Consider the following 12,881-nt stretch of genomic DNA (forward strand, 5'->3'; position numbering starts at 1 on the left):
TTGTTGGTTAGTTCAGTATTGCTTTGTACTGTGGCAAACAACAAACATTAAATGGGATTGAAAAATAATACTGCTGGTGCGTGGCTTGAGACAAGGCAATCATAACATCTGGTACCAGTCAAGGGAACCACACGCGACATTACGGGGCGATAAAATAAATAGGAATGTAAAATTCTAAAATATTTCGACCCTCTATATGGTGACGGGAAGCCGAGGTCTTGCGATTGGCGCCCAACTTATTATGCGCGAATTTATCTACATTTTAATCTAAAAAAACAACAAAACAAAACCTTCGATTGATCTTTACCACTCAAACTATTGGTTTGAAGAAGAAAAAGTGTCAACCCAAAATTACCAAATGATTCCAAAATCTGTTTCAAAGTCAAATCTACTTTTTTGCTTCCATGTCGTCTGTTCTAATTAGTATCAATCATTTGTATTATATCAAGCAGCACACCAACCACACAAACACTAATGATTATGAACCTGACAACACAGAGCTGACAACAGCACAGCCTGTGCGCTGTTGCCGCTGCTGCGCAGGGATCCATCTTACCTGTTTTCCGCAGTGGAAAGTCCGAGTCGTACTTGGCCATCGATGAGGGTGGCGGCGGAGGTATTTTGTACGGATGGGAACTACTCGCCACGGCACCGGCCGGTATCGACTCTCCGGACGAGGATTTAACGACGCCCCTAAAATTAACAGCAAAATTGTTTAAATATGTTGCCAATTTTGGAAGCCAATGCTTACCAATTCCGATAGGACGATGGAGAGTTCATACCGTTCGAGGCCGCCGCTTGCTTCTTCTGGATTAGAAACGTCTAAAAACAACAGTAATCAAATGTTAATCTTTACCCCTAGTTATAGAACGTCCCGAACTACGCACCTGCAGCTTCTGTTTCACCTCGGAGCTGGCGTTCGCGCTGAAGTCCTGCTTCTCCTTGCGCTTCATCGCTTCGCGCTCTCGCCTCTCCCGTTGCTGGGCGGCTTCCTCCGCCAGGCGCTGATCACGCAGTTCCTGCAACGTTGGGAGATTCAATTCAAAACAAGGGGTTTGGCGGCGGACGCAAACTTACGGAAACTACCTGAAACTTGTGTTCCAGCTGTTGGCGGTGCTGCAGCTCCAGTTCCTTGTTCTTCTCCTGGAAGGCATGCCATAGCTTCTGCTTCTGGAGTTCCTGCTCTTTGCGGAGCTGTGGATGATATAGAATTGGAGAAACGATGATTACAATTTGGCTCGAGGTCGAACAATTCGACAAAAAAAACGGGAAATTCATTTATTGAGGTATTCCCATGATTGGAGGACACCGTCAGCACGGGTAAACCATCGCGTGGACTGTTATCAATCGTTTATAGATTTATTTATAGCCCCGGTGCGTTGTATCTCGCAAAAGTCTTATCTCCTTTGACACGGTTACTAGGGTTTGATGATCAAGTATACGACGGCTTCGTAGATAAGAAGGGTTCCGACGCTTATCGCGGGCAGCAATCTGTTCAACGATACAGTCAAACCTCCATGAGTCGATATTGAAGGGACCATCGACTCATGGAAATATCGAGATGTGGAATAGAAAATCCTCGGGAAGCTGTTTGAAGGGACCATCACAGTAGCCCAGAAAATATTTTTTAATATGGCATAATTTGCTTCCATGAGTCGATATCGAGTCATAGAACATCGACTCATGGAGGTTTGACTGTAGTACGAGGGGTCTAACCATGGTTCTGGAAAACACATAGCGTTTCATAGAAATAGACTTTTAGGAACTCCAACATTTCCTCAAGCCTTGTCAATCAAAATTCATTGTACATTTGCCGTCTTCAACTGTCATAACTATGACTTTGCTGTTGATGCAAACATCTAAATTTAACTAAGAAAAACTACAAACGACGCCAAATTTCCATCTTTCCTGCGCAAAAACCATCGCAAAGAACGATTTCATTCACAAGGGGGAAGTCCATTTGCTTCCGCGACTGCCTCCGATCATCATTTCATTCATAAAAATAAAAATTTTCATCTGAAATCATCATCCGTGTTGACCAATGCTACGTAGTTGTTAAACGGTGAAAATTATCACCCACGGATTTCGAACTGAGCAAAATTTGCAAAGCAAAAAAAACATTTTTCCGAGTGAGCATCCAGCTGCTAGCTCAAACTGAGCAGCACCAAACGGCATTATTATTATTATTAGAAACAGAGCATGTAAACATTCATAAAACTAAAGGAGATAGGTACCGGATGTTTTTGTGGCATATACCTCCCCAAATGCAAAGACGAGGTGGGAAACATGGCTTTGTAAGAAAAATTAAGGTGGTGCCAATTTTCATAACTGTCGCAGCGCACGCCACAGCAGGAGGTCAGAAATGACAGAACAAAGACCAATACATGACGATCGGAAATTGGCCGTGAAAAAAATTATAGACGGTGTTGAGCTCGAGCTGGGTTTTCTTCTGAATCGGACAAACATTGCTCTAAAACACCTAATCATTACTTGAACAGAACGTTGTCAAACGAAGGTACCCTCGTCCGAAGGTCATGACCATAAACCCCGCTTAGATCTCGGCAAAACCGAATGTACCATCATTTCCAGGTTGGCCATTCTTGGGCCGCCATTCGCCAATCTCTTTGCACACCGGCTCGATTGCACACGGCCATTGAGTGTGGAAATGCGATCAATCCCCATTCTTATATTTCTTGAAGGAATCTAAATAGGATGTTGTGCCGCATCAACGAGCTTTAATAACGGGAGAGTCAACTCAACTGCCCGTCCTGTGATTCCTGCGAACGTCCAAATGCAGCGGAGGCTGAAATGGTGGAGCGTAAAATTTACAAACGTTGGAAACACTTCATTTGTCCAGGTGTCGACCTTAGCTATGTTCTAAGGAACAAGTGTAACAACCGATCGGCCTCGTCTCGTATGAGTAAAAAGGGGATGTTGAAATGAAAACAACAGAAATCGGCCTTAGTAGTTAGTGAAGTGTGACAGTGAAATAGCGCGTGCCGTTTACTATATAACCAAATATTCAATAGCTTTGGCACTATCAAAGTGTGTCTGATACGCGCCACAACTGATAATAAAATGAATTGTAATCAAAGTAGCCGGGACAATTAGTTGACAGTTACATGTGGTGAACCATCAAAGGTGAAAGGTTTTCCTAGAGACTTCCGCTTGCCTGTTAAAAGCTAGGATAGGATGTGCCAAGTAGTCATTAAAAATCGTACCGATTTTCTGTCACAATCGTACCGGTTGCTGATTGGTTGAAAATGACAATCGATTACTTTGATTGGCGGCAGCGCGTTTTTCGTAGGGCAGCATGTTGTTTTTTGGCCGTGTTGCGGGTTTGGTAAAGTTGATATTAAGCAAAACACGTAAATGTTTGTGTTCCAGTTTTTTTGGCACAACATTAATTTATATTGAACTGAACGCTATATAAATTAATCTAAAGGGTTGTTAAGGTTTAAAACTGTTGATTTTAAGCATTATCATTCACCTTTCTGTCATTTTCGATCTCAAAGTCATATTTTCATTAGCGAAAACTTCTTTCTGTTAGTCTTTCGCTTCTCTTACATAAATAATGGATGGAATGGAAAGAAAAACATCATGTTTTGATACATGATATTTGGAAGATTTTGTACCAAGTTAATTTGGCTGCACTGGCGACCACCTCGTCAGAGCAACCGACTAAAAAACAACAAGGCAGTCTCAATTGAGTTGTCCCATCCTATCCTAGGTTAAAATATAGTGTGTGCGGCTACGATGAGGGCTCAGCCAAAGATGGAGGAAGAGGAACAACGTCCGCGAGAACACGAGTTGTTAGACCAGGCGAGCTGAATTTAATTGAGAAGTACGAGCGTCATTTGTACGAGGAGAAAATACATACTAGCAGATGAAGAAATAAGTTTGAGAGGACGAATGTTGCAGGAACAGAAGGAGCTGAAGGCAAGATAATGCCAGTTGAGAAGAGAGGCTTAACTTTATTAGTAACTTCCAGCAGCCCATATCGCTAGAGAATGCACAGAAGCGGGAAACCTTATTTGCCTTCAGAGAAGTTTACTTGGTCGAGCTCTGGAGACCCTGCGCTCTTCAGACAGCCCAAGTTTTCATTCGATCGACAAAATACTTCACACCTCGGCCTTAAGCACGGCCACCTTGATACACCAAAAATAACATTCTCGTTGAAAAACCTTGTGACACACACCTAGTAGCGGCTGATCAGGTTGGACATCCGTCGATTCCGGTTGAAAAGCATCCTGGATTAATACCAAGTATGCCATGTTAATCGAAAGACTGTTAAAAATTCGTAATCCCTAAGCTGAGATCGCTCAAATGATCATCTTGAAACTTTGCAAGGGAGCATCAAGTTGCTAAATAGTCTACAGCCAATGGCACCATCGGCCGTCGGCACGAAAAGCTTCTTTTATATCTCGGATTCCATGACGAAGAATAACAATCAGAACGGTTGTTTACCAGCACGACGTAAAACAATTCAGTGCATTTAAAATTGAATTTTCATCAGCCATTTACAAATTCGGACTTCGAAAAATTATTGTGGTATTCGAATTTCATGAATCTTTGAAGATTGAAATCATAGTACGAGACACTGAAGACGACCTTACTGTTGAGGTCGAAACACGTATCTGTTAAGGTACAATTAAGTGGTGGAATTAAATGGGATTGTACAAACTCGTCTTATGACAAGTGAGTCACACGATGATTATCCGCTAAGCTTCCACATTTTATAATCCATTTACAGTACCTCCCATGATGTGTTTTTGTCGCATAACATATTGGTCCTGAAAAGAACCCATTTTCATTTCAAGATGGGTCATATTCCTAATCACTAATAGCAATCAAAAGAAGATTGCTACAGGCGTCATCGATGCTAACCGGCCCTCGTATCTGCTCTACGATAAACGTTGATTGAACTGAGGATTAGAGCCCAGCCCGTAAGTTGCACGATTTTGATGTCTGTGCTTGCGATGCACATACGAGATTGGTTGGTTTACCGATTTTTAACAGTGCCTGGCGAGATTTAATTTTCCAACAGTTTAGCGCTTTCAACCCATTGTTTTTAATAGGTAGGAAAAATATTAAAGAATTCCTCGATCGATTGGTTTCAAAATCTACGAAATTGGTTGGAAGATGGCTGATATATTAGCTAATACTTCCTTCCACTGTGACGATTTCAAATTTGAATATGTAGAATGACCATAGCATCCTACATCAACAAAATATTACCGTAGACACAGCAGCCAAGCGAACCAATGTTTATTTGCCCGTTGATCGCTCTCTCTATATACAATGTTTTATACTTCAACCCCACACCAATTTTCTTTCATTTCTTCATATTTTTTTCTGGTTTTTTCCTTTCTCGTATACTAAGTATACGTAAAGGCTATATGATCGCTCCAAAACCAACTTTTCATAGAAGACCCGGAGACCCATAGTGTTATATACCGATCGACTCAGTTCGACGAATTGAGGCGATGTCTGTGTGTTTGTCCAGAGACTATCTTGTTTATAAATATGTAAAAGGAGTGAATTCATGTTCATCGTAAATAGCGCGAAGTTTTCATGCTCATCGAATGCTAAAAGCATCAACAATAGGCTCCGCATCGCACATAGGCAGCAACGGTAACGTGATGCCCCGCCAACTATCGCACACAGTAAGATCTCCTTTTTTAGGGACCTTCACTAAAACGCCCTGCAACCAGTCGGCCGAAAAGTCGCGGTTTCCCAGATATTGCAGAATAGTTGATGCAACATTTGCGCAGATAGCTTTGAGCATCTCTGCTGAAATGCGATCGACCCCGGGAGCCTTGTTGGATTTCATGCAATGATGGAGCTTCGGAGTTGACGCGGGTAATGTGTCGCATCCTTGGCGGCTCATGACGGTGATTAATGGTTGGTCGGGCGTCGAAACTTGAAGAAGTTGTTCGAAGTGCTCGAACCAACACGGACTACCCATAGACCGGAAAACTGCTTTGCTGTAGCATGTTAGTATCTATAATAGAGGTAATAAACTATAAACCCTTTGTTATCGTCCCCAAACATGTTAGGTACCTATCTGTAAAAACGTACTGATTTTTCCTTCGTTGACATTTAGTGCCCTATCCTCGCCAGCAAAGGTGTTTCGCTAGTGACGACAGCGACAATCTTCCTCTATAGTTTATTACCTCTATTGTATCTATCGACTTACTCCGTCCTTTCGCCGACAGTTGCACTATGAGGAATTCTCATACAAATGGGTGGCCAAAAATATTTTTTCAATGAAAACTGTTTCTACGCAACATATATTTTGTGAAGGAATATTTAAGAAACTTTTTTGTCCAGGGAAAAAAGAGGAAAATAAATATTTTTAATTAACAATGATTTGTCATAAATTTAAGAATTTTGTAGAACAACAACTTTTAGTGGAAACAGTGTTTTTATCCACTTATAAGCTTGAAAATCACTTTAACATGGTCAAAACATGAACGGAACGAATCGCAATGTTCACAAGACTTGTATAGCACAACAAAATCTCCTATATAGAGGTTGTTGTGATGGTTTTTGGCTTTTATATCTCTTGTTAGATTTTTAAAAAAATTGAAAATAGCCCTAAACCCTAAATTGACTTGAGCCACCTCGAAATTTTATCCGAATTAGCTGAAAATTTGACAGGAGGCTTATTTTGGCATAAGAATTGTGATTATGGGCTGACCGGTTGATTTTTTATACTTTTTGATACATGAATTATACAAATTGGAGATAGTAAATTTTCCGATTAATGGTCACCCTTTTCCCCATAGTGAGTTGGCGATAAAGCGTACAACGGACGTTGACCCCACTTCGTCAACACGTCTGCGATTTTTACCTGGGTCGGATTCCATCGCCAGTCTGCCACCTTCGTCAGCTCCTGAATCTCACTGTCATATGACGAGTTTAGAATTCCATTTAATTCCACCACCTCGTATTACTTTTACATATACGTATTTCGACCTCAACTGTAAGGTCGTCTTCAGTGTCTCGTACTTGACTCGACTTGAAGGACATGGCGCCTTCGAGATGACAGCAAAGAATCCGGATCGTTTCAACCACTGCCACAATGCACGCAATGCACAGGACTTTTCATCGATTTCTTCGTCCCATTCGCAGTTGAAACGTCAGAGATGCTGGATAATGATTTTGCCGTGGATGGTGAACGGCGACAGCAACCCAAGAGGATCGAAAAAAAAACCATCACACAACTTGCGACAAGCCGTTTTATCGGTCGCTTTCCTTCCAGTAGGTACGGCTGCATCGCGAAGGGAAAATCATCGAGAATGAAAACTCATCCGCATACGGGTCCCAAATTACTTCCAAAACTCTCTCCTTCGATGTTTACTTGTACCGGCGCTGGCGGCTTCCCCTTTCCCAGAAAAAGGGGAGCTTGTCGAGCAGAATATCGCTACATAAACGTAAACGTTGGATTGTTTATCTGGAGATTTCCGGAGGATAAACCGCTGCTTCTGCTTGTCCTCGAGACGAATCTTCAATTTGTGGAATATCTCCTTTAAGTCGCCAATTGTTGTAATCCGCCATTTGTGGAAATCGGAGAGAACTTTGACCAGTGGGCGAGCATATCTGGTCCTAACAGCAAATGAGAGTTAAGGCTAACACCTCTCACTTTCGCTGCAGCGTCCCAAACGAGACAGATTTTTCCAGGCTTCTTCGGGTTATGAACGATGTTTAGAGGTAGATACCAGGCCTGATCGTTTGGCCTGAGGCCTGATCAGTTTGTCTGGATATGTATGTGCACTCATACCGACCACGTTTCCGACTGGGTGCATCAGCGGATTATGTAATTTCCTGCAGTCGGCGATGTTGCAGCGGACTTTAAACTTGAACTGGCCTTCGTGTTCGTTCCGACACACGTGACACAGCTCTCACGGTTGACCAGGTGCTCGGTGTACCGAACTTCTTGAACTCCAGGACCGTAGTTGCAAGGTCTCAGCAGTTTCTCGTTTGTGGGGACATTCGAAGTGCTGGTTTCACTGTGGAGATACAGACCTCCCCTTTCCCGGTTTGGGAAACACCTTTTGGAGTAGGCGTCGGCTTGAACTCCACGTCTTCGTTGGCTTCGCAGGCATCCGCTACAATGCCCATCAGGAAATCCGTCAGTGTCCGCAGCGTCGTCTCTCCTCGACCCCTTCGTTACTCGCGCTTTTCCCGATCCGGAAGTTTAGCGGTCAACGATTTGATGAACAGCGGATTTACGAGCTGCTGCCACAGATCGGCTGCCTCGAGATAACCGCATAGTTGCTCCATCGTATTCCCAAATGGGGCTAAGCTCTGGAGGTTGTCCGGCCTAGGGGGGAGGGGGGGGGGTCCAACCTGTCAAGCAAATTCTTGAGTTGCTGTGGGCGACAATAATTCCGCAGCAAGACCCTCCGGATCGACTCCGGCAGTAGTAGCTGGCCCGACACAAGCTCGAGTACATCACCTTCGTGTACCTCATCAGGTTTTCGTGGTTCATATAGCCACAAGCATCGTTGGACGCTTTGTAGGCCACTTAGAACAATGGCCACTGTGCTGGTTTTCCCGAGAACTTTGGGAGCTTGTATATCAGCCCTCTTCTCCGAGGCCAGCTGGGTATTTGTCGGTCCGGTCTGCTGTTGTGCTAGCCCAGCAATTCTCAACCTTATTTTGAGAGGTACTCCTTCCAACTTTTACATTCATTGAGGTACCCCCTATTTTTATCGCTGATAGATATATAAAAACAGAACTAAAAACTAACGAGATATATGCTGCCTATGACCGCATATCAGCCCCATCTTTGCTGGAGTTCCCAGTGATATGAGAAAAATGTGCAATTTTGGACAATTCAAATTTAGTTTAAACATCAAGCTTCCTATAAGACTTTGAGGACATTTGGAGGCTTTCGAAAAGTAAACTTCCGAGCCTCCGAGCATCTTTAAGAGAGGCTTCCGAGCCTCTTGAAAGGAGGCTTCCGAGCCTCTTGAAAGGAGGCTTCCGAGCCTCTTGAAAGGAGGCTTCCGAGCCTCTTGAAAGGAGGCTTCCGAGCCTCTTGAAAGGAGGCTTCCGAGCCTCTTGAAAGGAGGCTTACGAGGCTCTTGAAAGGAGGCTTACGAGCCTCTTGAAAGGAGGCTTACGAGCCTCTTGAAAGGAGGCTTCCGAGCCTCTTGAAAGGAAGCTTCCGAGCCTCTTGAAAGGAGGCTTCCAAGCCTCTTGAAAGGAGGCTTCCAAGCCTCTTGAAAGGAGGCTTCCGAGCCTCTTGAAAGGAGGCTTCCGAGCCTCTTGAAAGGAGGCTTCCGAGCCTCTTGAAAGGAGGCTTCCGAGCCTCTAGAAAAGAGGCTTCCGAGCCTCTAGAAAAGAGGCTTCCGATTTTTTCTTCGGTTTCGATTTGTGATGTCAAGCGTGAGGGAAGAGCGCCAGAGTAAATTATTTGTTTTCTCATCGGCTTCTAAAGAGCGTCAGATTGGATGATTTTTTCATCGGTTTCGACTTGTAGTATCGAAGACGCTCTGTAAGAGCGTTGGATTGAATGATTTTTCCATCGATTTCGACTTGTGATGTCGAATACGCTCTGGAAGAGCGTCGGATTGAATGATTTGCTCATCGGTTTTGGTTTGTGATGTCGAAGGCACTCTGGAAAAGTGGTGGATTGCAAAATGTGTTGTTTTTCAACTGTTTTAACTTAAAAAGGTGAAGGCACTCTGGAAGAACGCCAGCATAAATGATTTGTTTTCTCATTGGTTTCGATATGTGATGTCGAAGCTGCTGTGGTAAAGCGCCGGATTAAATGATTTGCCCATCAGTTTTTGCTTGTGACGTCGAAGACGCTCTGGAAGAGCGCCGAAATAAGTTATTTGTTTTCTCATCGGTTTGACTTAATCGAGCTAAGATGTCGAAAGAACTCTGGAGTAGCGCCGAAGCAAATGATTCGTTTTCTCATCGGTTTTCACTTGTAATGTCGAAGGTACCAGATTGAATGATTTGTTGTTCTTATCGGTTTCGAGTTAACATGATTTGTTTTCGGAATAAATGATTTGTTTTCTCATCGGTTTTCTGCTTGTGTTGTCGAAGGTGCTCTTGAAGAGTATCGGATTGTTGCAGCTTTTGATGGTAAAGGTTGTGTAGAAGAGGGGCGGATTGTTCGCGTCAAAGAAACGTTAATGCGGTGGACCAGCAGAACGCAACGATTCAAATTTGAATTAGGATGTATTTGAAAATGGAAATTGAGTACGGATATTGGATACTGGATTGTAAAATTAGACTTGGCTGTAATTAAAAAAATGCGATGTAAATAGTTGTTTATGAAAATCCCAAGTCAATGGTTTTTTTCTCTTTTTTAATGACAGAAGAAGGGGAATGTGAGGGTGAGGTGCCAACATTGACTAGCGAATAGCTGGCCATGACTTTGCCTCTTTCCTCGTCGGGCAACGAACGGAGTTGCACGATCGATAAGACAGCACACTAGCAATTACACAAGCAAACAATTTTTATTTTTAGAACAATTTTTATTTTTTTCACTATTTTTGGTGCAAACTCCATAGAAATCTCAAATGATAGCCGATTTAACCCCCCCCCCCCCCCCCAAATGTATGGAAAAATGACCCCCGATAGAATATTTTGAAAAAGCACCTACGTGAAAGAGGAAAACCTATACTTTCGTGTAGTGAGTGTTTTAGAGATACTGATTTTATGAAAATAAGCTTCTTCGTAGAAACACACCGTGGGGTAGCTCGTTCGGCGGAAATGGACCACACAACGATAGCCTAAAAAGAAATGTGATGGTCAGACGCGATGTTAGCGCTGCGCTTATTTCGGACATCAAAAAGGCTCCATCTCCATTTCCGGCTGGATCGATTTGATTTTCAGTTTGTTCATCACGAGCGACCTACGTGACTTTGTGTAATGATCGATGGGGAAAGATTCTGCAGAAAACTCACCGTTTACACTCATGTGTTCAAGACCAGGACGTCTATTCTTTGGTTGATTGGTTCCCACTTGATGAGCGTCGCCTCCCTAGTAACATTTTGGTTTTATGCTGGTTTTATAACACTCTTGAAGAGTAAATTATGGTCTTCAAGAGCGTTATAAAACTTAAAATGTTACTTGGGAGCTGTGCCTGGGCGCTAAGCAGGATACCAACGAATATAACAACACCTTGTGTGAATATAAATTATGCTTTCCGAAGTTTGGCCAACGGACTTTACTCAGTCCCAGGATTCCGAGCTTCATGCGCCGCGCCTTGTGTCAGTTTACCTTGGTGCTCCTCAGTTTACCTTTGTTTCACGCCAAAAGTCGTCGCAGCTATATCAGTTCTTGATCTTTCTTCGTTGGTTTCTCGAAGGGTTTGTTAAGTTTCGGGAGCAGTAGACTGTTGGCCTATTCAGGTACCAAAATGTCGGCTCAGGAGGCATGTTCCCCTCAATTTGTGAGAAGAAGAAACGGCTGGACTGCCTCACATTGCCTCCGAACAGAGATGGTGTATGTAAGTATGTATGATTGCAGTACGGAACGTTGGGTTTTGCATTTAATTACAATTGGATGCTGCGTTCAAAACTTATGATAAAATAGATTTAGCAAACCACAAAAGCTTGCTTATATATCGTAAAAGATAACATCATCAGTCATCACTTTGTTGTTAATCATGGGTTCTCTCCCATTTATTTTTCACATTACCGACTTCTTGTACAACAAGTGTTCAACCACTGAAACCGCTCGAACCGAAACCTAAAACGGTCCATCACTACCCCACACGCCAAGTGATTCATGCATTTTTCCACGTATAAACCCGGATTGCGTCGCCGAGTCGGCTTCTGTCGTCAGAGAGATGCAGAGCAAAATTCTCGGAAAATTCGCTGAATAACCACCACCGCGCCACGCAAATTATATTTATCTCAACTCAATCATGTCGCGCATCCCATAATGTCGACAGACAGTTAGTCAGTCAGTGGTAGAACTAATTTGTGTTCAACGCTTTGTTTTACCAGCGGACCTCGGTAAAAAGCGATTTGTCTTATTTCAGTTCTAATTTCGTTCCATTTTCATAATAATCGACAATGACTGGCAAATAAGTCCTGAATTTCGACTTTTGATAACGATCATATTTTAACGTTTGAATGTCAAATTTAACATTAAACATTTAATTAGCATAAAATAAACATTCAACTGTCATAAGACGAGTTTATACAATCCCAAAATACGTATCTATCAAGATACAATTAAGTGGTGGAATTCAATGGGATTGTATAAAGTCGTCTTATGACAGGTGAAAACATTCCACTAAAAAGCTCAAAATAATTTTCTTATCAAAACATTCAACGTTAATTATTGTCTTTCCAACACATATTTTGAACGATTTTTTTTTATTAAAGTACCTATGTCAGTAGAACTTGTCACTCGTTGCATATACATTTTAGTAATGACAACGACCAATCTTGCTAGACCCTCCACATACTCGGTCATCGCAATAACGATTCCAGTCGAGTAACCAATCCAAGCACAACAGCCGGTAAACTTGCCTTAGTTATTACACAGCAAGTTTGGGACGGCCGCAGACAAAACAACCAATATCCCACTCGTCATCATTTATTGCACGCGCGCGCATTACTTTATTGCCTGCCGGAGTAGTGCCGCAATGAATGGCGACGACGTGTTGCGCGGCCGTGTTTTGTGTTGCTGAAGCCGACCGGGGTCTAAAAATAGCCAAATGTAAACAGAAGGTTGTTGTAGACGAGTACGGAGAGATCCGCATCGCACACTGCTGCGGTGATTATTGGAGACCGTTAAACGTGCACATGGGAGAGGGGTCCGATCAAACGTACCTCCTCCAACAAAACACCTTTCGGCAGCAAAAAAAAAGGCACCGAGCATTTTTTCAAGTACTTTGT

The 12,881-nt window shown here is 42.9% G+C and overlaps 1 protein-coding gene across 10 annotated transcripts in view; it reads right to left on the reverse strand.

Annotated features, from left to right (window-relative positions):
* The window catches only part of LOC134205804 (histone deacetylase 4), a 300,923-nt gene that overhangs the window by 18,786 nt on the left and 269,256 nt on the right, over positions 1-12,881 (reverse strand). For 8 of the 10 annotated variants that reach the window (XM_062681410.1, XM_062681404.1, XM_062681402.1 and 5 more), the window contains 4 exons: positions 1,078-1,194; positions 888-1,019; positions 752-822; positions 557-693 (listed from right to left, as the gene is read on the reverse strand). In XM_062681410.1, coding sequence (XP_062537394.1) covers positions 557-693; positions 752-822; positions 888-1,019; positions 1,078-1,194 — 457 coding nt within the window. The remainder of the gene's footprint in view (positions 1-556; positions 694-751; positions 823-887; positions 1,020-1,077; positions 1,195-12,881) is intronic. The other 2 variants (XM_062681405.1, XM_062681406.1) reach the window with 2 other exon arrangements.

The sequence above is a fragment of the Armigeres subalbatus genome, chromosome 1 (assembly GCF_024139115.2).
Source record: "Armigeres subalbatus isolate Guangzhou_Male chromosome 1, GZ_Asu_2, whole genome shotgun sequence".
NCBI lineage: Eukaryota > Metazoa > Arthropoda > Insecta > Diptera > Culicidae > Armigeres > Armigeres subalbatus.